This window comes from Apus apus, chromosome 21 (genome assembly GCF_020740795.1).
Source record: "Apus apus isolate bApuApu2 chromosome 21, bApuApu2.pri.cur, whole genome shotgun sequence".
Classification (NCBI taxonomy): Eukaryota; Metazoa; Chordata; class Aves; order Apodiformes; family Apodidae; genus Apus; species Apus apus.
In genome coordinates, this window is record NC_067302.1 from 5,580,939 (window position 1) to 5,606,296 (window position 25,358).

General features: G+C 65.2%; 1 protein-coding gene across 1 annotated transcript; it reads left to right on the forward strand.

Moving 5' to 3' along the window:
• The first annotated feature begins 4,482 nt into the window (after positions 1-4,482).
• COL16A1 (collagen type XVI alpha 1 chain) lies at positions 4,483-25,358 on the forward strand. The gene is made up of 71 exons (XM_051638027.1): positions 4,483-4,563; positions 5,517-5,628; positions 7,607-7,669; positions 7,801-7,918; positions 9,341-9,464; positions 9,550-9,825; positions 9,906-9,986; positions 10,381-10,512; positions 10,836-10,889; positions 11,714-11,749; positions 12,148-12,174; positions 12,342-12,404; positions 12,552-12,593; positions 12,673-12,717; positions 12,944-12,979; positions 13,117-13,179; positions 13,298-13,342; positions 13,429-13,524; positions 13,654-13,692; positions 13,934-13,978; positions 14,268-14,303; positions 14,486-14,593; positions 14,680-14,715; positions 14,835-14,870; positions 14,964-15,053; positions 15,161-15,205; positions 15,335-15,370; positions 15,477-15,530; positions 15,731-15,847; positions 15,921-15,956; positions 16,091-16,198; positions 16,289-16,411; positions 16,482-16,535; positions 16,622-16,663; positions 16,743-16,778; positions 17,008-17,061; positions 17,132-17,200; positions 17,310-17,354; positions 17,455-17,481; positions 17,556-17,621; positions 17,708-17,761; positions 17,857-17,910; positions 18,000-18,053; positions 18,151-18,195; positions 18,294-18,410; positions 18,745-18,780; positions 18,975-19,055; positions 19,208-19,252; positions 19,610-19,654; positions 20,858-20,911; positions 21,016-21,069; positions 21,270-21,323; positions 21,454-21,498; positions 21,615-21,668; positions 21,760-21,795; positions 22,073-22,135; positions 22,276-22,347; positions 22,553-22,606; positions 22,701-22,745; positions 22,933-22,977; positions 23,085-23,138; positions 23,219-23,272; positions 23,398-23,448; positions 23,595-23,684; positions 23,803-23,838; positions 23,955-23,999; positions 24,104-24,292; positions 24,383-24,449; positions 24,558-24,734; positions 24,834-24,911; positions 24,995-25,358. The coding sequence occupies exons 2-71, from the start codon at positions 5,553-5,555 to the stop codon at positions 25,195-25,197; spliced, it is 4,830 nt and encodes a 1,609-aa protein (XP_051493987.1). The 5' UTR covers positions 4,483-4,563; positions 5,517-5,552; the 3' UTR covers positions 25,198-25,358.

The window sequence follows — 25,358 nt, forward strand, 5'->3', positions numbered from 1 at the left end:
ACCCGGAGCCTGCAGGATCCTGCTGCCCAGGGCTGAGCCCACACCCACGTGCTGTAGTGCAAATGAGCTTCTTATCACGGGAGCCAGGAGCGGTAAATTACACGGTAATTAATCTATGAGCAAATTAGTAACTTTGGAGACAATTACCACATAATCTGCAGAGGCACGTAACGGGGGTTGCCTCACGGTGCCGGAACATCCCTGGCATTGGCACAGAAGCCACCAGATCTTCCTCTAGGGCTCGTTTTGGCCAGGATGGGCTCAGCACAGGGTGCTGGCAGCACCCTCCAGTACTCCCATTTCAGGCAGGGGATTTTCCCGCAGGGACTCAGTCATCTTAGAGGTCTTTTCCAACCGTGATGATTCTGTGATGGAGCTGGTGGGAGCCGCGGGGCTGGTAGAGACACCCTGCTCCCAGGGGACACCAGCACAGCCAAGACCTTCAAGGCGAAGGATGCTGTCCGGTTTGGACCAGTGGCTTCCCAGGCACCGGTTTCCTCCTCGTCTGTGTTTCAGTGCTGTGCAGGGTGCTCAGTCCCGGGCACTCTGAACCCCCTGGGGGTTGGGGGCAGAGCTGCTGCAGCATCAATTAGCCCTCGCCAGCTCAGGCCTGGAGCTACGGAGACGTAATTGCGAGAGGAGGCATGAAATGAGGCAGGCGTGAGAGGAGCCTCGTTAACCAAACCTGCCTCGGGAGCGCGGAGCTGCCGGAGCCCACAGCAAATCCATCAGCACCGGCGCGGCTGGGAGACACTGAGCATCCTCCCTGGGGAGGTCCCTCACCAGGGATCAGCCGTGACTGTGTCCATGGGAGGGGGGATCTCCACGGGAGCCAAAAAGGGGTGCAGGAAGGACCTGTTCTGGGGTGCTGCAGGAAGGACCATGTGTTTGGGGGTTCTGCATTTGGGGTGAGGGACAGAGGGAAAGCTGAGCTGGGGGGTGGGGGGAGCAGGCATAGGCAGTTATGGTAAGGCTGAAATGCTAGTTGAATAGCCTAGTTCATCCCAGCACTGCCCAGTTCAGGTTTGGAGCATGGAATGAAGCAGGCTGGGGGCTGCAGCTCAGTGATGGAAGTGGGAACCCTTGGAGAAGGTGAGGGAAGAGGCCAAATTCTTCCATCCCTGCCATCAGAGCCTCCTCACACAAAGCAGAAAGGGGAGATGGGGTCTCCTGGGCACAGCCCCCTCCTGCCCCTGGCTTTTTTGAAGCTGGGCTGGTGTCAGCTCCAGTTGTGCAACAGATGCTGGAGCCACGGCATGGGGAGGGGCCTGAGTGAGGGGCTTCAGCGGCTCACGCTGAGGAGGGATGGGGCTGTGGGCAAGGTCTGGCATGGTGGGGGCTGCTGTGGCTCTGCAGCCCCACCAAGGGTGTGGGGTGGTAGGCTAGGCAGCGTTTTGGGGACAACGCTGTAGGTGGAGGTCAGTGTCCTCCCCTCGGGTGTGCTCGCACCCCCGCCTTGCCCCGGCTGCTAATTTTGCTAATTATAGAAGCTGCCTCCTCCGGCTCCAGTTGCTGGGAGCTGCCACGCACTGGGATCCCCAGGAGTCGGGGGGGGAACAGCTCCGGCTCCTCTCCCTTCCCAGCCAAACGCAGCCACGAGAGGCAGCGTCAGGGTTTCCTGGGGCATCTGGTGGCAATTAGCAGCTTTTATTACTCATGGAGACGCCATATGCGGCGAGGGAGCGGGGCCCGGGCGAGAGGCACAGTCTTGTGGCGTGTCCCAGCACGGGGGGCCGGGGGGGCAGCCCCCAAACCTGCGGGTCCGGGCAGCGACTCGGGGACGGGGGGGGAGACGGACAGGGCGGGTTTGAGCATGTTGGAGAGTTCTGGAGCCATTTTCCATCTGCAGTTTCCATTCGAGCCAAGCTGCTTTCCCCCCCCCCTCGTTCCCCCGTGCCAAAAATGTTCAGTTTGGGGGGCGGAAATGATGGAGAAACCGCTCTGAGGCTGCGCGGGCCGGGGAGCTGGGCTCCCCAGCCACTTCTTTAGTCCCTCTTCAGCAAAGTATTTCCTCCAAAAGAGGCAAAGCTGCTGTTCTAGTGCCGTGGAAACAAACGGGCCCTGTTGAGCTGGGAAAGAAGCCCCGCGGGCTCTTTCCTTCCCGGCGAACGCTGGAATCGGAGGATTTGTGCCCAAATCGGTGTGGAAATAATTGCTGAAGCACCAAAATCCTTGCCACAGGAATTCCCTCCTGCCCCATGACTGGGTCTGGCTGGCGTTACCTCAGCCCCCCGGCACTGGGGGGGTGGGTCTGGGGGGGCCACGCTGGCAGCGCGGGGGCTGAGCTGAGCACGGGAGGTGGGGGAGCCTCCCGGTAACCCCGCGGCTGCATGACGCTCGGGGTAGGAGGAAAATTGTCTCTAGCCTGAAAACTGCCGAGCTCTGCTCCGGCTCGTGTTTCTTGGCAGCTGTGGCTGCTGTTTCTTGGAAGCTCAGGTTGCCTCTGCTTTTTCCTTGCTGGGATGGTAGGCAGGGGCTAGAGGATCCTGCTTTCCATCCCCCAGCTCGGCACTGCTCCCAGGGATGCCGGCACGGGCTGGAGACAAACCACGCCTACCCTCTGCAGAGTGCTGAGGGGGCAGGATCTGGCCTCCTTCCCCCCCTAAGACACTGATCCCGTGCGCTGGCACAGCTCTGGGAAGCAGGAGAGGAGGTTTTTAGCCACGAATGTTCCCATGCTCCAGAGTCTGGCAGGATCTCTTTGTGCCGCTGGATTGGGGATAACCTAGCGGGGGGATCACCCTGGCAAATGAGGGAAAGAGAGGCAAGGGAAGAGCAGCGAAAGGGATAGATGTGACCCCCCCGAAGAGATTCACACTTGAATTTGAGGGTCCTGGTGGCCATGCTGGTGCAAGCTTGAGAGGGAGGAACAAGGCTGCCCCTCATCCCTGCTCTGCTGTGGGGTGGGTTGTGGGGCCGGGCAGGGCTGTGGGGCTAGGCTGGGGTGTGGGATGGGCTGTGGGGCCATGCCTGGTGCTGGGGGTGAGGTCAGGTCCCACCCATCCCAGCTCCCCCCACCCACAAGATGCACAAACCCCACTTGTGCTGACATGCGGGGTTGGTTGCTGCTGGGTGGCCGCAAACAAAGAGCAACTCGGGGTGAATCATTGTCCGATAAACAGGAATTACAAAAGATTCGTTGTATTTCGTACCCACTTGCTTTAATTACCCTTAATTACCACTACAGTAGGCAACTGGCAGGAAAATCGAGCACTCTGCCACCACATCTCGGGGGCTGTCGGCTGAATAAGTGGCAGAGTCGAGCTGCTCTTCAAAGGCAGTGTCGCTTGGTTTGCCCGCGACAGCTTATTTACTGTGGGCTGAATAAATATCAGTTGTTAATTAGAGCGCGTTTATTGAGATGCATGTGTCCCCAGCAAACGTTTGTGAAGCTTCAGTGTAAATAGATTTGTCACAATTTGGGAGGAAAGCGGCTGAGCATGGAACCTGGTGGTGCTGTGATGGGTGTCACTAAGAGACGGGATGCAGGGATGGGATGCTGGGGTGACCCGAACTTTGTGTGGGTCAGTGGCTGTACTGGGTGGCCGTGTTCCCTGCCTGTTCCTTTCTTGTTCCCTGCCTGCTGAGGCTCAGGGTGGCCTGGCTGGTGTGGACACGGGATGCTGGAGCTGAGCAGGACAGCCAGGCCCCCGGGGGCAGCATCTGGGGCTGGCACATCCTGGTGCAGGGGAGGTGGGAGCTGGGACGGGTGCCCGATCCCTCTGGGGCTCAGTGGGCCTGGCAAGGTCCTGGTGCTGCTGGAGAGGTTGGTTCAGCTCTGTAAAGTGGCAGCTCTGCTGCTTGGGGCTGGGGGGAGCCCTGCCACCCCGGCAGAGGTGCCAGCGGGAGGGATGGCAGCAGGGATCATGTTCCAGGGCTCTGACCCCACGCACCTCGTTCTGTGCTGGACTGTTCCCAAGCCACCAGCCACTGGGGACCGTACATCAGCTCCATGGTAGGGTGAGCTCTGGCTGCCCCAGTGCCACAGGGTCTGCCCAGGACTGCTCCAGCCTTGGACGGGTGCTAGTTCGGTGCCGTGCCGGTGGAGGAGCATCCCTGAGGGCCACCCTTCTCCCTGTAGTAGCAACTATTCTGGCCAGTGATGCCAGCACCTGGGACGCCTCTGATCCCTGGGGGGGAGGAAGAGCCGGTCCACAGGGATGGCAGCCAGGGGATAGGGGTGCCCCGCTCGCCCCCCGCAGGGAGTCCCCTCCAACGGGCGGGGGTCCAGCCCCCGGGCGAGGGCGGGGAAGGGCGCTGCCGGGGGAGGGCCCGGGGGGAGGAGGAGGAGGAGGAGGGCGGGGAGGGGAAGGCAAAGCAAGGCAAGGCGGGCGGCAACTCGGGCTCCCCCGGGTTGGGGGGGCGGAAGGCGGGTAACTGCCGGGGGGCGGCTGGGGCCCCCCCGGAGGGAGGCGGGGAAGGCGGCGGGGGCGGTGCGGCCGAGCTCCCGGTGTCCCGCCGAGCTCCCACCGCCCCGGACGGGCCGGACCCGCGGCACCGCCCGCTCCCTCCGTCCCTCCCCGCCGGCCCCGGGCAGCCCCGGCCCCGCCGAGCTCCGCGCAGGTGAGCCCCGGGCCCGAGCCCCCGCCGCTACCGGCACTGGCCCCGGGCACCGTCGGGCGGGCGCGGAAAGGGGGACTCCCTGTAATTGATTGTAATTAATCACCCCCCGGGGCGGACGGGACGGGAACGGCGTCCCGGGGCCGCGGGGACCCGCTGGTGCGGAGGGTGCAAGGGTAGGAAAAGCGGGGCGAGTGGGTAGGGGGAGCAGGGTGGGGGCATGGGTGGGTGCGGGGGGAGCAGGGGGCGAGCAAGGCGAGTAGGATGAGTGCAGGAGGAGCAGGGTGGGTGCGGGGGTGGGTGCAGAAGGAGCAGAGGTGCAGGCAGGGGGGAGTTGGGGGTGCAGGAGAGCTCAGTGCAGGCAGGGCAGAGGCCGGCCCGCTGGTGACAGGGGTCCCCCACCTCTGCTCTTGGGGATGGAGGCTCAGGGATGCACGTCCCGCTCTCGCAGCGATGAGCCGAGTGTGTCCGGGCTGTCAGGACGCCCGGCTCCCGCAGCCCTGCCTTGCCTCGTGGCAGGAAGCAGGCAGGAGGGAGGCCAGGTCGGGGTGACCTACGGGACCTGAGCCACCCCTGGGGTCTGCGCGGGACCGGGAGGTAAAACAGGAGGGAATGAGACTTTCGCGGGGAGGTCCTGTGCAGGAGGCACCCGGCTCTGCTCTGGAGCAATCCCAGCCTCCATGTTTCTACAGGTTTGGAGTAAATCTGGGTGCTGGGGTTGGACTGAACCTGTGAATGCTGGGATGTTTGGGCTGGGTTTGGAGCAGATGGGGGATCCAGCAGTGGATGGGGGCCACACTGACCCCCAAAACCTGTCTGAGCTGTGGCCAAGTGGGTCAGCATCAACTCTGCTGATGGCTGTGCTGGCAGTGTCCCTGTGCAGGCGAGTCTCGGGGGCGCGGGTCAGTGCCCACCACGTGCCTGTCCCGCTGCTGCCCCATCTCTCTCCTTTGCAGGCAGCTGCCTTGGCCCCGAGTGCTGCCGTGGGCACCATGAAGGGTCTTTGGGCCCTTGTGCTTGCAGGGTTCGTCAGTGCTTGTGAGGGCAAGGAGCTGCCACCGGCGGAAGGTAAGGGACACTGGGAGGAGGAGTTGAGGGTCGACACGGGAGCAGCCCCCTCCCTGCTTGTCTCTGGGGAGAGGAGGGAACAGCTGGTTGAGACTCAAGGATCATGGGGCAGAGGTGGCCGAGGGACACCATGAGCTGTGCCGGTTCCCCACGTGCCAGGAGCACACCCAGAAGCACACTGGTGGCGGGAGCAGCAGCTGTGGACATCAGCTCCCTGCATTGCCCCGGCCGTGCCGGCTTCAGGGCTTTGCTCAGCATCCCGTGCGGGCGGGGCGCCAGGGAGAGCCGAGCGAGCCTTGCCGTGGGGAGCCAGCTCGGGGACACCCCGCCATCGCCCCCGCAGCACAGGGAGGGACCAGGCTCCGGCCGCAGGGCGTTTGGTGCCAGCTGGCAGCGCAGGCAGCGCCGTCCGGCAGCCGGAGCCAGGCGGGAGCGAGCGGGTGCTGCTCTGTAGGTGAGCCAGGACCGCTCGGGGCAGCAGCGAGGATGTGCGCGGCTCCCGAGGGGGTTTTGGCCTCCAGCTGTGAGGTGAGAAGAGATTTGGCCACTGGGCAAGGCAACGGTGGAAGGCTCAAGGCTGTCACCAAGCAGCTGAGGACAGGGGAATGATGACTGAGCCCGTGAGGGTCCTGGCTGAGGGGTCTCTGGCTGTGGGGCTGCTGTGCAAGGGTCCTGGCTCGGGGCCGGCCGTGGCTCGGGGTGAGCTCCAGGCGGATGCTGGGGAGGAGTTGCTGGCAGCAGAGCTGTGGTTGCATCAGTCTTCGCGGGGGTGGAGCGGAGGCTTGTCTGGAGGGGGGGGGGCGGGGGCTGCTTGGCTTTGCAAGGGACCCTGCGGCCAGCACAAGCACCCACTGTACCCCACGGCACAGCCTCCTGACTCCCAGCCCTTTGTTAGGGGAACAAAGGTGGGGGAGATGAGGTTTTCCCTCAGGAACAGCGCTGGGGCCAGGAGAGGCTTCAAAGCAGCTCGTGCTCCGGGTGATTTGTGCTTCGCCTTCCACCCCTTGCCCTGCTACGGGTGATCTCAGCACCGGCAGGAGGGAGCTCGGCTCCCAGCAGTGACATGTGCTGGCTGGGCCGGGTCCAGCTGCTGCCACCATGCCGGGGATCCTGGGGACAAGAGCCACCCCCCTGCACTGCTTCTGGCCCTGTGTGAATGAGTGGTCAGCCTGGAGGAGAAGCACCGTGGTGGTGCCAGGCTCTTGGGTGAAGGTGCTGGTGGGCAGTGGGGCCATGGAGGCCAGAGCTGCCCCCTGGGAACGGCTGGGGGCTGAGGAGAAGGCAAGTGAATCATCAAGGACCATCCCTGCTCTAGGGCTGGCTTGTGCACGGAGACAAAACAAATTCCTGCTTCAATACCCCCGTGTTTTTCTCCTCTATCTCGCGCCTCCCAACATCTGGTATCATCCAGCGGAGGTGGATTGATTCTGCTGAAGTGATAATATATCATTTGCAAACAACACCAGCATCCCCGTGATCGGGACTGACGCGGCATTTCCTGCGGCTCAGCCTCTCCGTGGCTCTGCCCTCCCGCCTGTCCCCTGAGGCCACCACCTTGGAGGGTGTCACTGGGATGGGACAAGGAGGCCAGCAGGCAGCTCTGGGTGCCATCCTGTCTTCTTGGGTGTCCCCGGCACTCGTCCAAGTCTCCTGATGCTGATTCCAGCTGCTGGGCTGTTTTGAGGCAAACCACTGAGCAACTGGGAAAAGCATTTCACCTTGCTGTGGGGGCAGGGGGGCCAGCCCTGAGCTCACCTTCCTCACTTCCAGACCTGCTGCTTCCCTGCCACTGGGCTGTTTGCTGCTGTGGGAGCTGGATTTGCTGGCTCCATGCTGGGCTGTTGCTGCCAGTGATCTTGGGGGACTGGGCTGAGCTCCCAGCAGCACTTCTGTGGGGCTGTATGATCTGACCTTGCTTGTCCAGCCACCCTGGGGACGTCATGGTGACCCCATGGTGACACGTTGATTTGCCTTGTAGGGGAGCTGTGCCCACAGCTGTGGGATGAAGATCTGGTTGGGGACAAGTATGAGAATGTAACAGGTAAGGAAAGCCCCTCACCCTGCCGAGGGGGACCCCACACAGCCCCGACCCCCTGGGGACGGGCTCTGCGCCCTGCCTGCAGACCATCAGCACCTGTGCCCAGGTCTCATTACCTCCACCCTGTCCTGCAGGTTTTAACCTGGTGAAGAGGTTTGACCTGCTGAAGATCTCCTCCGTCAAGAAGATCCGCAACCCGAGGGGGCCGGCGGTGCTGCGGCTGGGCGCCGTGCCGCTGGTCCAGCCCACGCTGTGAGTGCCAGGGGCTACCGGCTGGCCCTCGGTGGCCACCATCCCCAGATGCCTTAAGGATGGGACCCGGGTGAAGCTTGTTAGGCTTTGCCCTTAATTCAAGGAGAGCCCAGGCAGCTGCGTGGCACTAGGTGGGGGGGGGACATGGAGGTGCCAAAGGTGCAGCCCAAACCACTTCCCTCCTAGAAAGTGAATCCCGGGCTGCGGCGGCTGGGCTGGGTGGTGGCCAAGCCCTTACACAACCGCGGCTCTGCGGCGGCTCCGCGGCTGCTCTCCCCGACTTGGCAGGCACTCACTGGGGTCTAGACGAGCTCCGAAGGCTGCACAGCTCTGAGCAGGCTCTGCCAGGGCCATGGGGGTCTGCTGGGGCAGGTGTGTGGAGACCTGCCCTGGGGTCTGCTGGGGGAGGTGTGTGGAGACCTCCCCTCAGCTTCACCATCTCCGGCAAGTCCTGCCCAGCTGTGCCTGAGGCCATGCTGGCAGTGGGGCTGGGGCTGGCAGGGGTGCTGCAGCGTGGTGAGGTGGGAGCAGGTCCACATCCTCGGGAGCTGTTCCTTAAGGAAGCTGCTGTGGTTTGAATGCCTGCCTCCTCCAGCCCGCTTGTCCCCACGTCACCCTGGGGCTGGCACATGGCTGCGCTGGGTACAGGGCCTTACCAAGGATGAAGGAGATCCATCCTTGGCTCCTGACCTGGGCAGCCAAGTCCTTAGATGGCTTCGAGACGACGGATTGTCCAGGCTGGTGTTGCTCTTGGCAGGGTGGCTGAGGCAGCCCAGAGCCAGCCCTGGGAAGTGCTCAGCTCTGGGTTGGCCCCAGCAGCCAGGTTGTGAGTCCCAAGTGGGCACCCATGGGTGTCTCTCTGCCCTGGTCCTGGTCTTTGGTGGCCCACAAGGACATCTCTACGCAATGCAGAGCAGAGGGGACCACTGGGTCCAGTTTACTTCCCGTGCCTTGGTCCTGCTCCAGGGTAGTGGTTTGGAAAATTGCTGGCGTGGTAGAGCTGAGGCTGGGCGTGGAGCCCCGAGCAAATATTTCCAGTGGTTGAGTGGGCTGTGGGCGAGCTGGGCATGATCCCACTGAGGAATGGCTGCCCTGCTCCCAGCCATGCCAGGGGGGACCAGGCTGCTGGTGGGGACTGGACAATGCGGCTGTCCCTGCCCCCCCACACCTGCACAGGAGCATCCAAGGAGGCTGTAGGGTCAGGGACATGTTTCCCAGCTGCCTGGGGACAAAAATCAATACTGTGGTGATAAGTACATGGGAACAGACCCCAGTAGGACCCACAGGAGTGTTGGGGTGATGCTGTCAGTGGGTGCCAAGGGTTTGGGGCTGTTGATGGTGGTGCTGCCACCAGCCTTGGTGCAAATGAGGGCACAGGAGCTTGGTGAAGGGTCTGGCTGCCCTTGACACCCATCCCCACAGGCAGGTGTTTCCCCGGGGGCTCCCACCTGCCTTCACCCTTGTCTTCACTTTGCTGCTGAAGAAGAACAGCACCGGGGAGCACTGGTACCTCTTCCAGGTCACCGACCGGCAGGGCTACCCCCAGGTACAGCCCTAGGGTGGTGGGACGCGCTGGTGGCCAGGGGACAGCAGGGAGCTGTCCCCAAGCATGGTGTCCCCTCTCTGCCCAGCTCTCCCTGGCTGTGCATGGCCCTGAGAAGAGCCTGGAGTTCCAGGCCAGGGCGCGGGGGGCCACGTTTGTCAGCGCCGTCTTCGCGGGGAAGGCGGTGGCGTCCCTCTTCGACGGGCGGTGGCACAAGGTGGTGGTGGCCGTGCAGAGCCACGGCGTCTCCGTCCACCTGGACTGCTCCTCCATCTCCTCCAAGCCACTGGCAGCCCGGCGGGCACTGGCCCCTGAGGGCAATGCCTTCCTGGGGCTGGATGCCGTGCGTGGCACCCCGGTCCGGGTGAGTCCCCGTGGGGTGTGGGTGCTCTCTGCCCTGGGGTGCGGGTCCCTCTCTGAACTGCTGCCCCTTCCCTGCTGCAGTTTGACATCCAGCAAGCTCAGATCTACTGTGACGCCGAACTGGCCAGGCAGGAGGGGTGCTGTGAGATCTCGGCCAGTGGGGTGAGTGTCCCCTGAGCTCCTACCCTGGTCCCAGGTGAGCCCCGGCGTTGATTTGCTCTGACAGGGTTTTTCCCAGAGGGAAAACTGCAGCACGATGAGGGCAGGTCTCTTAGCCAGAGCTCCCCTGTAGGTCACCTCCTCTTTATGGTGGCCAGGGATGCAGGGCAGCTCTTCACCAGCGCTGAGACCCTCTATGGTTGAACTCATTGACCTTAAAGGTCTTTCCCAACCAGAATGATTCTGTGCAACATCTCTCAATGCCTGTTCCCATGGCCAGCACAGGGCACAGTGCAGGATGAATCCCTCTCCCAAATCTCACTGGCTGCTCAGGGAGGGCTGGGGCTCCCAGCTCTCAGCCTGGCAGCCTCCCCAAAACCCCCCCATCTCTCGGCAGTGCCTTGTGGAAGTGCCCAAGACCCGTCGGCAAGCGGAGCTGATGCAGAGCAGCAACCTCATCGAGATCTCCCCGCAGCCTGAGGGCCGCGTCTACACCCGCTGCTTCTGCCTGGAGGAGCCGCTGGGCACGGTGAGCTCCCGCCTCCCGGCGCGGGATGCTCCCGGCAGGGGGTGGGCGGCATTCCATTGCTGTGCCGGGCGCTCATGAGCGTGCAGCCACTTTGGTTCAGCCCCTGGAAAAGCCCTGGCTCATATTTTCCACCACGCCAGACGAGGGGAGGGAGGGACGGAGGCGGCAGCAGCCGGGGAGGAAGGGAGGGGAGGGCTCCTGCAGCCCCGCTGCACCCCCGGCTCGGGGCTCAGCCCTGGTGGGTGTCATCCAGGGGTAGCCCAGGCAAGGTCACCCAGGGGGCATGGGAAATATCACCCATGGCTGCTCTTCTCTCTCCACAGGAGCCAGTGAGGACTCCAGGGAGGACCAGCCCAAAGAGCGATCGTGGGGAGAAGGTGAGGGGAGGTGGGAAAGGGTATCCCAGCCCAGCTGCACCAATCTCAGCATCTCCATCCCTGTGCTGGTGCCACACCAGGGTCCATCCGCGCCCCAGGCTGGGCCTTTCCCTGCTGCACTTGGAGCTTGCTGCTGCTGCCAGAGCTGCAGACGCCTGCAGAAGTGGCTGCTCTGCTCCCCCGAGCAGGAATTGAGGCCCCACTTCACTCTCCACTGCTGTTGGAGCCATCCCAGCCGTGGCCAAGGGCCTCTTTGTTCCCTCCGAGCGTCTCTGGAGCACTGCTGGAGCTGGGAAGCATCTCCAGCATGCTCAGTGTCCCATCCCTGCACGGCCCCCTCCCCCCAGGGCTGCTGTGTCCCTGCCGTGGAATCCTGCTGGGGAGCCCTGGTTTGCAGACCAGGTCTCAAGGCGTGGCCTGGGGTCCTTCAGGGCTTCTTTCCCTGCTTGGCTTTTCTTCCCACCCTCTGCTCCATGTCCCTGCAAGGTGATAGGTGCCCTGCTGGGACACCTGAGGGGTCGGGTGTGGGGCTGGGGGATGGCAGCCTGGGGGGGGGGGGGCGCTGCACTCAGCCCCATCCTGCCTGGCCTGACTCCCATGGGAAAACGCCGGAGGAGCTGGTTTGGCCCAGGTATAGGACAACTGGTCACCACTAACTGGCTGCCACCAAGTGGACGCCACCACCAATTGTCCCTGTCCCCTGCAGTCAATTCACAAAGCCACTGGGTGAGCCCTGTGGGTTTGGGGTGCCCAGGGGAGAGGGGCAGTGGGTGCTGTGGGTGGTGCAGTGAGGAGCTGCAAGCCTCCATCCCTCTCTCTTCCAGTGCCCGCCCTGCTCGCTGCAGACAGCCTCAGCAAATGTGAGTGTGCCAGTGGGAGGAGATGGGGGACCCCGACCCATCTGTTGGGGCTGGGAGAAGCCACTGGGGTGCTGGCCTGGGGGTGTCACCTGCCACTTGCCGTCACTGCCATCTCCTTGTGACCTGGGGCCTGGCAACATCTGGCTGTGGGGAAGGTCTCTGGTCCCTTCCAGATGTGGCCCCATGCCTATGGCAACCTCTGGCTGCAGGTGTGGGGCTGATGGCGGGGGATGGTGGATATTTGGGACCCCATGTGTCCCATGGGTGGCACGTGGGGACAGGGTGATGGGAGGATGGGGACTGCAGCAGGGACAGGGCTCTCTCTTGCTGCCCTTTGGAGGCCAGGTGCCCTTGCAGGGCTCAGGGCGCTGCAGGAAAACTCTCTGCTCTCTCCTTAGGTCACACTTGGTCCCCCAGGTCCAAAGGTAGGTTTGGCACTTCTCAGGACATGCAGAGCCCAGCTCCACAGGGATGTGGTCATGCAGATCCTCAGCTGTGTCTGGAGCATCCCTGGCTGGGAGCCGCGGGCACAGCTGTGGACATGGGGACACCCATACCCCATCTTGTCACCCACATCTCTCTTACCTTGCAGGGTGGGAAGGGTGAGCGGGGCCTGCCCGGCACTGCTGGCAGCAAGGGGGAGAAAGGCGAGCGTGTGAGTGTCCCCACCATGTCCCCAGCAGGGACCCTCTGCCCTGAGGGGGTTCCCAGCACATGGGGGTCCCACTGCCCTGGGCAGTGTTCCTATCCCCCCGATCCCCAGCTCGAGCAGAGCCCCTGAGCTGCCTCCCTCCTCCTGCAGGGCGCTGACTGTGTGCGCTCCCACCCCGGTGGTCCTGTGCAGGTGAGACCCCCACCCCCTGCCCTTGGCATACCCCCCACCTGGCTCTGCCACCCCCCCTTACCCTCTCCCTCCTCCCCAGTGCACCGAGGGGCCGCGGGGCGAGAAGGGGCAGCGTGGAGAGGGGGTAAGTGATGCTGCAGCGTGGGGGGCCGGTGGTGCCCCCCCCCCCCATGTCTCCTGGGTACTCCAGGCATGGGGGTCCGGCCCCAAGGAGACGGTTCAGAGGGTCGGGGTGGGATGAAAGGGGCAGCGATGTGAGAGGGAGGGTGGGAGCCCTGTCCCAGCCCACCCTTGGGCACCTGCACGAGCCCACCCATGGGCACCCACTTCCCCCTGCTGTTCCCACGCAGGGGGTCCCGGGGCCGGCCGGTGCTGATGGGCAGAAGGTAGGTCCAGCCCACCCATGGGTCCCAGCATTGCAGCAGGGACAACTGTCCCACGGGTCCCGGGCTGGCAGCACCCTGCTGGTGCTAACCCGGGCAGCATGGGGGATGAGCATGGGTGACATCCATCTGTCCTGCAGGGCCAGAAGGGTGAGAAGGGCGACGGGGGAGTGCAGGGGAAGCCGGGGCGCCCAGGGAGAGATGTGAGTAGTGCCAGGTGGTACCTGGGCATCCCCGGGGGCATCCCTGGGGGCACAGGGCACCAGCCCCCCCTGTACTGTGCATGTGTGGAGCCTTCACACCCTGCTCTGCTCCTGGCAGGGCCGGCCTGGAGAGATTTGTGTGGTGGGTCCCAAGGGACAGAAGGTATGTGGGTGCTCGAGGGTGAGTGGGTGGGGGCTGGGGCACCCAGCAACAGAGCTGGCACTGACAACCCCTCCCTTGCCTTCCAGGGTGACCCTGGCCTTGTGGGACCTGAGGGGCTGGCTGGTGAGCCAGGACCCCCAGGGAAGCCAGGTTCTCCTGGGATTGGCATTCCAGGGAAGCCGGTAAGGACCCCTGTGCTATGGGGGGGCTTCACTGCAGGCATGGGCGAGGTGTTCTCCAGGGCTCCACAATGGGGCGGGCTGGACAGGGTGCTCAGGAAGGTCTAACACTATCCCCTGTTTCCCTTTCAGGGTAACCCTGGTGGCCTCCCGGGTCCAAAGGGAGAAAAGGTGAGCTGGGGGGAAAGGAGGGGTCCCAGCTGCCCCGTGTCCTGCCCCAGGGCAGCTCAGTGTGGCAGGTTGTGCTGGGGATCCCAGGCTGGAGCCGAATCCACCACAGCTGAGTCAGCACTGGCTCCTGGTGCTACTGGCTGGGCAAGCCCAGCTGGGTGGCCCATGGCTCGGCTTGGGGGACAGGAGGGCCATGGCTTTCTCCTTGGCTGGGCTCAGGCTCTCCCATCTCTGGCTTCAGGGCAGTTCGGGAGCTCCTGGACCTGGAGGAACGCCCGGGACACCAGTGAGTACTGTGAGCCTGGAGCCAAAGCCTGGGGTCAGGGATGGGTTTCCTGGCTGGGGTCAGGGCTGCTTGGCCAGAGTGATGCTGGGATCTGGAGTGGTGCTGGGATCCAGAGCAGTGCTGGGATCCAAGCCCAGGCACATGGAGGGGTTTGGAAGAGCCAACGGCCTCATCCAGGGCTGGGACTGTCCTGTGCCTTGGTGGTGGCAGGGGTTGGGGAGTGCTGGGGGGCACTGCCAGGGCAAACCTTGGCCTGAAGCAAGCCCCGTGCTCTGCCTTCCTCCCACAGGGACCCCCCGGTGTCCTGGGGCCGAAAGGAGAGAAGGTGGGTGCAGCAGCAGGGTGCCCCAGTGCGGGGCTGTGCCATGGCCACGGGCACGGCAGCCCTGGCCAGTACGGCTCCACCACGGTGCCCGTCCCCTGGGCTCGGGGCTGCTGGGGGTATCCTGGGGGCCATCCCCAGGACGCCCCCGCCCCAGGGCTGTGTCTCATTGTCCCTGTGGTCAGGGTGAGCCGTGCGAGGTGTGTCCCACCGTCTCGGAGGGGATGCTGGGTGCCACCGGGCTGCCCGGCAAGCCAGGACCGAGGGGAGCGCCCGGCAAGGACGGGGTCTCGGTCAGTCTGAACGCGGGGGCTGGCGGGGGGGCTCTTGTCTCGGCCTCCCTAACACTCCCTCTTTCTTTTTTCCCCCCCCTTTCCAGGACACCCCTGGTCCCATGGGACCCAAAGGGGACAGGGTAGGTGACACAGGGCTGGGGGGTGGTCTTGCCTGTCCCCGAGCAGAGCCGGGGGGACAGGGAACACCATCCATCCCGTGCTGGCAGTGCCCAGCACAGCTCCTGCACTTCCTTCCCAGGGAGATCGTGGCATCCAGGGGATGAAAGGGGAAAAGGTGAGTGTCCATCCCTCCATCCCACACATCCGCTTGGTGGGCAGCCCCCGCAGCCCCCCCTGAGCTCTGCCCTGCCCCTGCCTGCCCTCACAGGGGGACTCCTGCCTGTCCTGTGACCCCCACGTCCTTGCTGCACTGCTGCGGGGTCCCACCGAGGGGCTCCAGGGTGAGCCGGGGTTGCCGGTGAGTATGCGGGGTTGAGCCCCCCCTCTCCTGTGCTGGAGGGGCTGAGTCGCCCTCTCCTGGGCTGGAGGGGCTAACTGGGTGTGTAATCCCCCCGGGGTGTTCAGGGCAATGCAGGGCTCCCCTCGCTGGCCGGCATCAAAGGTGAGAAGGTGAGTGGCCCCAAACTCCCACAACCCCCCCTTTCTGCACCCCCCGAGGGAGCAGCAATGGCTGCATCACCCCATGGGGTGGGGGCAGCCTCAGCTCCCTTGGGCCTGATCCTGACCCATGTGTTGCAGGGGGATGGTGGCCAGGAGGGACCCATGGGCAGACCGGTGAGTGGGGGTGAGGGGCGTCAGGGTGGGTGCTGGGAGCCCAGGGGGGGCAGGAACCAGGTGCTGGGGGCCTTAGTCTTATTTCTGCTGTGACTTCTCCATGCAGGGAGTCCCAGGAGACAAGGGTAATCCAGGTGTGCAGGGGCTCAAAGGAGAGAAGGTGAGATGGGGATCCCCCCAGGACCCTATTCCCTCCTCCATCCATGAAACCTCCCCCATCCATGAAACCTCCCCAGCTGAGACCCGTGCAATTCATTTCATGGGACAGCCCTGAGATGGGGAGAGCTGGAGGGGTGGGGCTGCAAGCCCACCCCTTGCAGTGCTTTGGTCCCCAAAGCCACTGGGATGTCCCCCCTGCAGGGCGAGTCGTGTGGGCAGTGCCCTGCAGCCCCCCAGGCTCTTGAGGGAGCAGTGACAGTGCTGGCTGTGCCGGGACCACCGGGGGAGAGGGGCCCGGGAGGCCCCCCGGGCAGGGCGGTGAGTGCACCCCATGCTCACGGGTGCCCATTTTGGGGGTGCTTTGGCCTGACCCCTTCCTCCTTTTCCCCAGGGCAGACCTGGTGATTCTGGCCAGAAGGGACAAAAGGTGAGAGAAGCTGAGGGGGGAGCTCTGGCAGGGCTGGGGGGGGCAGAGGGGCTGTGAACCCCCCAGGCTGTGAGGCTGGGGCAGTGCCATGTGTCCCCCTGCCCTATGTCACCCTTGTCCCCTCTCTTTGCCAGGGGGACGCAGGCAGCCCTGGGGACCCGGGGGTCCCAGGCATGGCTGGGGTCCCGGGGCTGTCGGGGGAGCCTGGCACCAGGGGTCCAGCTGGTCCCAAAGGCGAGAAGGTGAGACCCCCACCCTCGTGTGGGGACTTGCATCCTGTCACTGTGGTGTCACCCATCCCCACCTCCCCTCCCGTGCTCCCTCCTCTGCAGGGAGACGCCTGTGAGCCCGTTCCTGCTCCGCACGGAGACTTCTCAGGTGTGGTCGGCATCCCAGGGAAACCTGGGGCCAAAGGGGACCAGGGCCCCCCAGGCATCGGCCAGCCAGGCAGACCCGTGAGTGCCCCCTCCCCAGCCAGGTGCCCGTGGGCACCGTGCCCTGGGGGCTGAGCCTGGTGTGTTTCAGGGGAAGCCAGGACTGCCAGGGGTGCAGGGCCCTGCTGGGCTGAAGGGGCTGCAGGTGAGCAGGGCTGTGGGGGGCTGGGAATTGGGGGGTTGGCATGGGGGGGGTTCCTGGGGCTGCTCACTGCCCCTCTGTGTCCTTAGGGTGAGCCGGGACCACGGGGGATCGGCCAGCCGGGACCACAGGTGGGTGTGTGGGGTGCCCATGTCATGTCATGCCAGGCTAGTGGCTCTGCCAGTTCTCACACACTCTGGTTTTCCCCAGGGAGAGCCTGGGAGCACCGGACCCCCCGGGATACCTGTAAGTAGGGTTCTGGGCTGCCCAGCCCTGGGAGGTGGGCTCAGCCCCCCCGATTCTTGCAAGTGGGGGGGGATTGTTCCCCTGCAGCATCAGTCCCCTGGTGCAGGTGGTGGCAGTGGGGTCCTGCCCACGCCATCCCTGGGGACAATGGTGTCACCACAGCTCTCTGGGTAGGCACAGTAGCTGGCTGGGACTTCCAGGTGGAGCTAACACTCTCTCCTGTCCCCAGGGCCCCCCTGGACCCCAGGGACCCCCAGGGATGGCAGCAGAGAAAGGTGCTAAGGTAAGGGAGTGTCCCCCAGCCCTCCCTCCCCACCCTGCCCCCCCACACTCCTGCTGTCCTTCCTCTGCAGGGATCTCCAGGACCCAAAGGTGCTGTTGGACCCCCTGGGCCACCAGGGACCAGTGTCACGGGGCCACCAGTAAGTCCTGCCCTGCAGGATGGGTGTCACCACCTGTCCCTGGCCCCTCAACACTAGCAACAAACCCTGTGCCAGGGTCTAAGCTTCCTCACCCTCCTCTTCCTCCCAGGGCCCTGAAGGGCAGCAGGGGCACCCCGGGTCCAGTGGGCAGCCGGTATGTAGGGGGTGTGTGGGGAGACCTTGGGAGGGGGGCACGGGGCGGGGTGGGCAGGGGATGCCTGTTAATGCTCATCTCTGGCTTTTTCTCCTTGCAGGGGGAAAAGGGCGCCCGGGGAGAGAAAGTGAGTTGGGGTCGATCTGTACCCCCTGCCCACCTCCCTGCCCCCCACCTTGTCCTCACCTCCTCTCTCCACAGGGAGACCCTGGGGAGTGCCTGTGCCCACCCAGCCCCCGCCAGGACCCCAACTATGCTGGGATGCCGGTAAGCACCTCAAGGCCCCTCGGGCACCTCCAGCTCCACCTGCCCCCCCTGCCCCTGAATGCTCTTCCTCCCACTCTCATCCTCAGGGAGCCCCAGGACTGTGGACTGGGATGTCCTGGCAGCCACAGCCAGGCCCACAGGTGGGTGCTGCCCCCTCCACCCTGCACCCACCAGCCCCCTGCCCTCTACTGCCTCACCCCCCACCTCTCTTTATTTGTGTTTTGGGGTGTTTCAGGGTCCCCCTGGAGCTCCTGGCCCCCCCGGCCCCCCCGGTGCCCCAGGCCGCCAGGTGAGCGCTGGCAGATGGGTGACCTGAGACTGATCAATCCCAGCTTTTAGTGCAGGGTTTGCATATTCCATCTCTCTCCTTGGCTTTAGGGGATGCCAGGACACAACGGCTTACCTGGCCTGCCCGGACCAGCTGGAGACCTGGTAGGTAGTGGCTGTGCCCATGGCAGCAACTCCATGGCCACCCATCCTGCTCCTCTGGGCACGGGGACTGTCCCCTTCCCTCCTGTGTCTCTTCCAGGGGCCACTGGCTGTCATGGCCGAGAGGAACATCGAGGTGCTGAAGGTGAGAATGTGGGCATGGGGCACCTTCCCACTGTGGGTCATACCCAGGGGACCCCAATTCCCTCGGGGTACCCCTGACTCCCCCCTGCCTCCTGCCAGACCCTCTGCGGGGACTGCACGCAGCTGCAGGCAGCCTTCACAGCACCCAGCAGCACTGAGGGGGAGAAAGGGAATGGGGGCATGCCAGGTGCCCCTGGAAATGAGGCCTGTGCCCAGGTGAGTATTTGCCCACCTCTGGGTGGGAATCCTGGTGCCCAAAAGCCCCTGGTCCTGGCAGGTCTTGGGGTGAGGGGCAGAGATGCTCCCAACATCCTGGGCTTGCAGGACTGGGAGTGCTCTGGGCACACTGTGGGCTCCCACCCACAGCTCCCACCTGCCCTGATGGGGTCCCCAGGGAGGGGTGACAGGTTTATCCTGATCAGGGAGCAGTGCAGGCTGGAGCAGGGGTGCTGAGCACCCGAGGGCTGCAGGATGCTGGGCTTCATGCCACGCAGTTCCTCTGCTGCATCCCTGCAGGGCATCCCTGGGTGACTCCTGGGTTTTCTTCCAGTGCTTTGCCCAGTTCCCAAGAGCGGAGGAGGCTCGGGTGAGTGAGCTGTGCTGCCCAGCCCCTTCCCCCAGCCCTGGGGCTGAGCTGCCTCCCCGGTCCCCAGGGTGCTGCAGGAACGGTCCCTGCTGGAGCAGGACCAACTGGAGCTTTGGGGAGCAGGGGTTGCTTTGGTGGGGCTTGGCCATGGGCAGAGCCAGCCCTGGTGCCTGACATGTCCCCACTCCCTGCAGGGTGACAACCCTGACCCAGACTGCGCGGGACATCCCGGGCTGCCGGGCGCCCCGGGCATCCCTGGTGACAGGGGCGAGCAGGTGGGTGCTCCCTGCTCCTCTGCCCCCCATCCCAGCCCTTCCTGGCATCTGTGGGGGCTATGGCTGCTCCCTCGGAGCCCCTTGAAGCTAGAGCAGAACCAGGCTCCTGTCCCTCTGCCGTGGTGACACCTGACACAGCCATCTCTCCCCAGGGCTCTCCAGGACTGCGGGGACCCCCGGGACCACCCGGGCCCATTGTAAGTAGCCCTGCCCAGGGTAGGGGGCTGAGCGGGCATCATGTCATGGTTCTGGGGGGCTTGGAGCCCCCCACTGCAAGTCGCCAAGGGGGCCTGGCGCCCTGCCCCGAGGCCAGGGTGATGGGCAGAGGGCCAGGCCCATGGTGAGGTGGAGCCTGGCACGGCTCAATCCTGGAGAGTCTGGATCTGGAGATGGAGGGGAAGGCGCTGCCAGCCCAGAGATGGAGCAGGAGTCCGGCTTGGTGGGATGCAGAGGCTGAGCCAGCCTGTGCCCGACCACCCTGCGCTGCCCCACGGGCTCAGCCCGGGCTCCCAGCTGCCATTTCCAGGCTGTGATCTCCCTGTTTCTCCCCTCAGGGCCCCCCAGGCTTTCCTGGAACGCCTGGCACACCCGGACTGCCCGTAAGGACCCAGCACGGCTCCCCTCTGTGCCCTCTGCTGCTGCCGCTTGGTTTGGCTGTGTCCCCTGTCCCCGTCCCCCCTGGGAGCAGCCACAGCCCAGCTGCCCCCCATCCCACCCCATCTCCATCATCCCATTTCCACCTCATCCATCCCCATGCAGGGGGTCTCGGTGGACCCAGGATCTGGAGGCTCAGGAATGCTCTTCCCGAGCTCAGGGACCTGGAGCTGCTGCTTGGCAGCCTCGGTGCAGCTGGTGCCAGGGCCCAGTTGTTGGGGTCCTTCACTGTGGGACTCAGGGTGGCTGCAGCCCCTGGGCTGGCTCAGCTCAGCCACTGTGTGCCAGGGACCTGGTGCCCATGGCTCGTCACAGCTCCTGTGGGGTGTGTTGGGTGCTCCAGATGGCACCTGCTGCTGCCCCTTCCTCAGCTGCCCCTCCGAACTCCCCTCATGGGGGTCAGGATGGACCCCCTGTGCAGCCTGGGCTCATCCTCCTGCCTCCCTGGTCCCCAGCTCCTCTGGGGTCAGCTGGTCTCCATCCTCATCTCCATCCTCATCTCCATCCTCATCTTCATCCTCATCTTCATCCTCCTGCTCCCACCCAAGCTCCCTTCTGGCACAAGGCAGTGGGGCTGCGCTGGTGGCTCTTGGAGGACCCTGCTCTCCCGTGTCAGCTGTGTCCTGTTCCTGTCCCCTTGTCCACTAATGTCACCATAACACCACGGTCTGTGTGGGTCTGTGTGGGACGTTGCTCTGCAGTGTGCCAGCGTGTCCTGTCCAGCCTCAGCACCACATCACCCCACTAACCTGCCCCAGGGGTCCTGTGACGTGGAGCCCTGGGGCTCCTGGCTGTCACACGTGTCACCTGGCTGGCCTGAAGTGTGTCCTGGGCAGGGGCCGGGGTGCCAGGAGCTGGGCACCCCATGCAAAGCCCCCAGGATTCAACTTTTCACAGCCCCCAGGCTGCAGTGTTGGGGACACAGGCGGCAGTGACCTGTGTTGGTGTGACCATAACTGGGCTGGGAGTTCCTCCCTGGTGCTTGGAGGTGCCAGGCAGGCTGGGACCAGCCCGGGCTGGTGATCACAGACCCCAGGGGCTGTGCAGGGTCCTTGGTCCCCACACTCTGCCCAGCTGTGGTGCCGGGTGGGCACAGCCCCAGGCAGGGGAGGAAGGACACTCCCTGCAGCTCCTCTCTCCTCTTGAAGGGTCTTCAGGGGGAACGTGGCCCCACTGGACTTGCTGGAGCCAAAGGGGAGCCGGTGAGTGGTGTGGGAGGAGGGGAAGAGGGGGACACTGGTGACCCATGGGCTTTGGGCACCTGGCTGGGGCACTGCAGGTGGCTCAGCACCCTCCTCCTGCACAGGGTCCTCCAGGGCAGCCCGGATACCCCGGTGCAACCGGCCCCCCCGGCCTTCCTGTGAGTACTGTGGGGAGCCAGGCAGCACATGCCAGCCCCCCATCACCTCAGGTGTCCCCACGTCCCTCCCTGGTGCTTTCTGGGCCCCCCCCATATTGCTGGGGCTCCACGGCCCATCTGTCCCCTCATCTCCCATCCATGTCCCATGTCCTGGCTGGTCCCCTGTCCTGCACGGGACCTTCATCTCCTTCCTTCCCCAGGGCATGAAAGGTGATCGAGGCTACGTGGGCCCCCCCGGGGAGAAGGGGGAACTGGTGAGTCCCTCAGGGCTGGGCTGCAGGGGCAGAGGGGCTGGGGGGTCTCCCAGTTTTCCCCCTTGCCACAGGCACTGGGGCTGAGGTCCTTCTAGCCACATCCATCTAACCCTGTTCCTCACCTTCCCAGGGACCCCCTGGCCTGGACGGCCCCCCCGGTCCCACAGGGCCAGTGGTAGGTGCCCACCCCGCCCCCCCCACCTTGGTTCCCGGGGGGCTGTGGAGAAGCAGCTGGGGTGGCTGAGGGTGGAGTGAGGTGCTCCCCACCCACCTCAATCCCTCTGTCCACAGGGACCAAGGGGTGAGCGAGGGCTCCCAGGCAGCGCCGGCGAGAAGGGGGATCAGGTGAGTGTCCCCAGGGGGACAGGGATCCCCGGGACCCCCACTGGGCAGGATGCGGCTGTCGGGGTCTGGCTCAGCTCTTGTCTCTCCGCAGGGTTTCCAGGGCCAGCCCGGCTTCCCGGGGCCGCCGGTGAGTGCCTCCTGCCGGGGCTGCAGGGAGCAGCGCTCCGGCACGGCAGGGTGTCTCCAGGAGATGTTGCTCAACCCCGCCTGTGCGTCCCCGTGTCCCCACAGGGCTGGGGATGGGGGTTTCTCCCAGGGGGACACAGGGGTGTCCCATGGGACCGTGCGTGGAGAGCAGCTCTACAGCAAACCCTCTTAAAAAGATTTTGGAGATGGTGGGTTGTGTGGGGTTGGGCTTTCCCACCACGATGCCCCCCCTCACTTAACACCCCTCTTTTCTTTAGGGACCACCTGGCTTCCCAGGGAAGGTCGGTCCTGCTGGGCCACCCGGGCCCATGGCTGAGAAGGTGAGTGACCGCAGGACGTGCCTGAATGGTGGCACCACAGGTCCCCTTGGGCTGGTGGCCAGGTTTGGTCCCTGCCCTGTGGGATGACCAAGGGGTGACACAGCCCCAGCTGCTCCCGTGACTTCCTGTGGCTCTTGCAGGGCAGTGAGGGCATGCGTGGCCCCACGGGGATGCCAGGGCCCCCTGGACCACCTGGACCCCCTGGCATCCAGGTAAGACCCCCTCCACCATGCCACCCCTGGGGACAGAGGCGACAGGATCACCAGTGTCAGGGTGCTCCTGGGGAGTGCTGCTGGCTGGAGCCTGCTCCCCAGGGACCTGTTCCTGTGGCCTGGGGTGCCCAGAGCAAGTCCCTCAGGGACCCTTAGAGCATCTCAGTGCAAACCACCCTCTGACACCCTCTCCTTGTCCCTGCAGGGTCCTGCTGGCTTGGAAGGACTGGATGGCAAGGATGGCAAGCCAGGGCTGCGGGTGAGGCTCCGGGGCTCTTCCAGGTGCTGTCAGGGGAGACAGACACCCTGCAGCCTCCCCAGAACACCCACAACCCCTCTCTCTTTCTTCCCAGGGTGACCCTGGCCCCCCTGGACCACCAGGAATGATGGGTCCTCCAGTGAGTGACAGTATTTCTTGTCACCCCTTCCCAGTGCTCAGTGCCTGGCATGTCCCTGCAGCACCAGGTGTCCCCTGAGCCTGGACTGTCCCCCCACATGCTCCAGGGGACACTGAGCCTGAGGGGGTGGGTGTGGGTCCCTGGCACCTCTGTCTGGGATCCCCACCCAGCTCTTTTCTCCCTCCAGGGCTTCAAGGGGAAGACGGGGCACCCGGGTCTGCCGGGACCAAAGGTGAGCGATGGTGGCACTGGGGGACACTTGATGGTGACAGCCCCAGGAGCCTTGGTCCTGGGCCAGGGTCTCCACACACTGCCCACCATGTCCCTTCCTCCTTTTAGGGTGACTGTGGCAAACCTGGCCCCCCAGGGATCACAGGCCGGCCAGGAGCAGAGGTGAGTGAGGGGGTGTGTGGGCACAGCACCCCCAAGCCGGGTGGTCCCCATGTCACCTCTCATCACGCTGCCTTCCCCAGGGTGACCCTGGACCCATGGGACCCCAAGGCCGCCAGGGACCCCCAGGGCTCGTTGTAAGTTGGACCTGTCCCCCCATGGTGCCTATGGCAGGGGGCAGAGTGGAGCCTCCCTCCAGCGCAGGGAGTAGGGGCATCACCACGGCCCCCCCAGCTGATCCCCACCTCTCTCTGCCCCCCAGGGCCCCCCAGGCAGCCCGGGGCAGCCGGGTCCTGCTGGCCTGGCTGGAGTGGTGAGTAGTGCCTGGGGCAGGACCCTGCCCCATCCCAGCCCTCAGCGCGGGCTGCGGGTGTGCCTCGCAGGGTGTGTTTGGGGGTCACTGTCCCCACCCTGTGCTCTCTCCAACTCTCCTGGCTCCCTCCTCCTGCCTCCCCGCAGGGGCTGAAGGGTGAGCGGGGCTCAGCAGGGGAGCGAGGTCTGCCAGGGATGCCAGGACAGCCGGGACCTCCCGGACACCCAGGATCGCCGGTGAGTCCAGGGGAAGGAATGAGGGGTGGCACAGACCCCTGGAGCCCGGTGCAGTGGGGACATGGAGCACAGCACTGAGCCCCTCACCATCTCACATCACCCCACTTCGATTTCGCAGGGGGAGCAGGGACCCGATGGACCCGTTGGTAAAGAGGTAGGAGCAGCAAGACCCGGAGCTGGACCACGGCGTCCTCCCAGCCTGGCCACGGTGTCCCCAGGGGGCTCACACTGGGGACATCACTGCCACCCTGCTCCTCTGTTTCTCCCCAGGGACCCCCAGGAAAACCTGGTATCGCGGGACCAGCTGGCCAGAAGGTGAGGGGGGGGCCCGGCCGTGTCCCCACTGCGAGCCCCCTCCCATATCCCTGCTCTGGGCTGGGGGTGCCGGGGCTGAGCCCCACTTCTCTGTGTCCCCACAGGGTGAAGCTGGTTCCCCCGGCGAGAGGGGCTACCCCGGAGAGAAGGGCAGAGCCGGGATGCCCGGGGGGCCGGGGAAGAGTGGCTCTATGGGCCTGGTGGGGCCACAGGGGCCCACGGGGGAGAGGGGCCCCCCCGGCTCACCAGGACCTGCGGGCAGCCCCGGGCTGCCGGGACCCCCGGGGATGATGGTGAGGAGGGGGGACGGTGCAACGCGACCCCATCCCCACGCAGGGCTGGGCGGCAAAGTCTCCTCATGTGTCCTCCCCCCCCCCTCACAGGGCGACCTGGTGAATTACGATGAGATCAAGAGGTTCATCCGGCAGGAGCTGAGCAAGATGTTTGACGGTAGCGGCGGGGCGGGGGGGTCGGCGGGGCGGGGGGGGGTGAGGGCCGGTCCGACGCCGGCATCGCCAGCTCCCCGCCGGTGCTGAACGCGGCCGCGTGTCCCCGCAGAGCGGATGGCGTACTACACCTCCCGCCTGCACTTCCCGGTGGAGATGGTGGCATCCCCAGGGAGACCCGGTCCCCCGGGGAAGGACGGGCTGCCCGGCCGGCCGGGACCCCCCGGCTCCCCGGGGATGCCGGGGCAGATCGGCAGAGAGGGGCGGCAGGGCGTGCCGGGCATGCGGGGTAGGTGCTGCTTCCCGGGGAATTCCCGGTGATCCCGAGCGCTGGGACATGACGGCTGTGCCGGGGTCTCACCCCTCTCTTCATCCATCTCTCCTCCAGGTGAGCCGGGAGCCAAAGGAGAGAAAGGCGAGAAAGGCGTGGGGATGATGGGGGACAGCGGCCCCCCCGGGCCCCCGGGTAAGCCCCCTCCCTCCACATGGCCACCAGCTCCACGCTGGGGTTTGCTGCCACCTCCCTCTCTCTTTTTCCATCTCTTCCAGGTCCTCAGGGGCCACCAGGCTATGGGAAGATGGGCCCCCCCGGCCCGGTGGGGCAGCAGGGTATCCCCGGCATTCCCGGCCCCCCGGGTGCCACGGGGCAGCCGGGCAAGACCGGGCACTGCAGCCCGGCCGAGTGCATGGGCGCTGTGCCCCTGGAGCAGCCCCTCTTCCAGCCCAAGAACGTCAAGGGTCCCTTCGGCTGAGGGGCTCCCCGCGCCCCCCCCCTCCCCGCCTTTGCTGTTAATATTGTTTCCCCGCTGTGCCGGGGGCTGTGCCTGTCCCGCGGGGGGCTGGGGGGTGGGCTGGGGGGTCCGGGTGTTGTACAGCTCCGTCGCGATCGTGAGGGCAGGTGGATCCTGCCCGG

Coding starts and splice junctions, on each gene's coding strand:
- COL16A1 (XM_051638027.1), top strand. CDS start 5,553: ATGAAGGGTCTTTGGGCCCTTGTGCTTGCAGGGTTCGTCAGTGCTTGT. Junction 12,718..12,943: donor AGGGGCAGCGTGGAGAGGGG/GTAAGTGATGCT, acceptor GTTCCCACGCAG/GGGGTCCCGGGGCCGGCCGG. Junction 19,056..19,207: donor CTGGTGACAGGGGCGAGCAG/GTGGGTGCTCCC, acceptor ATCTCTCCCCAG/GGCTCTCCAGGACTGCGGGG.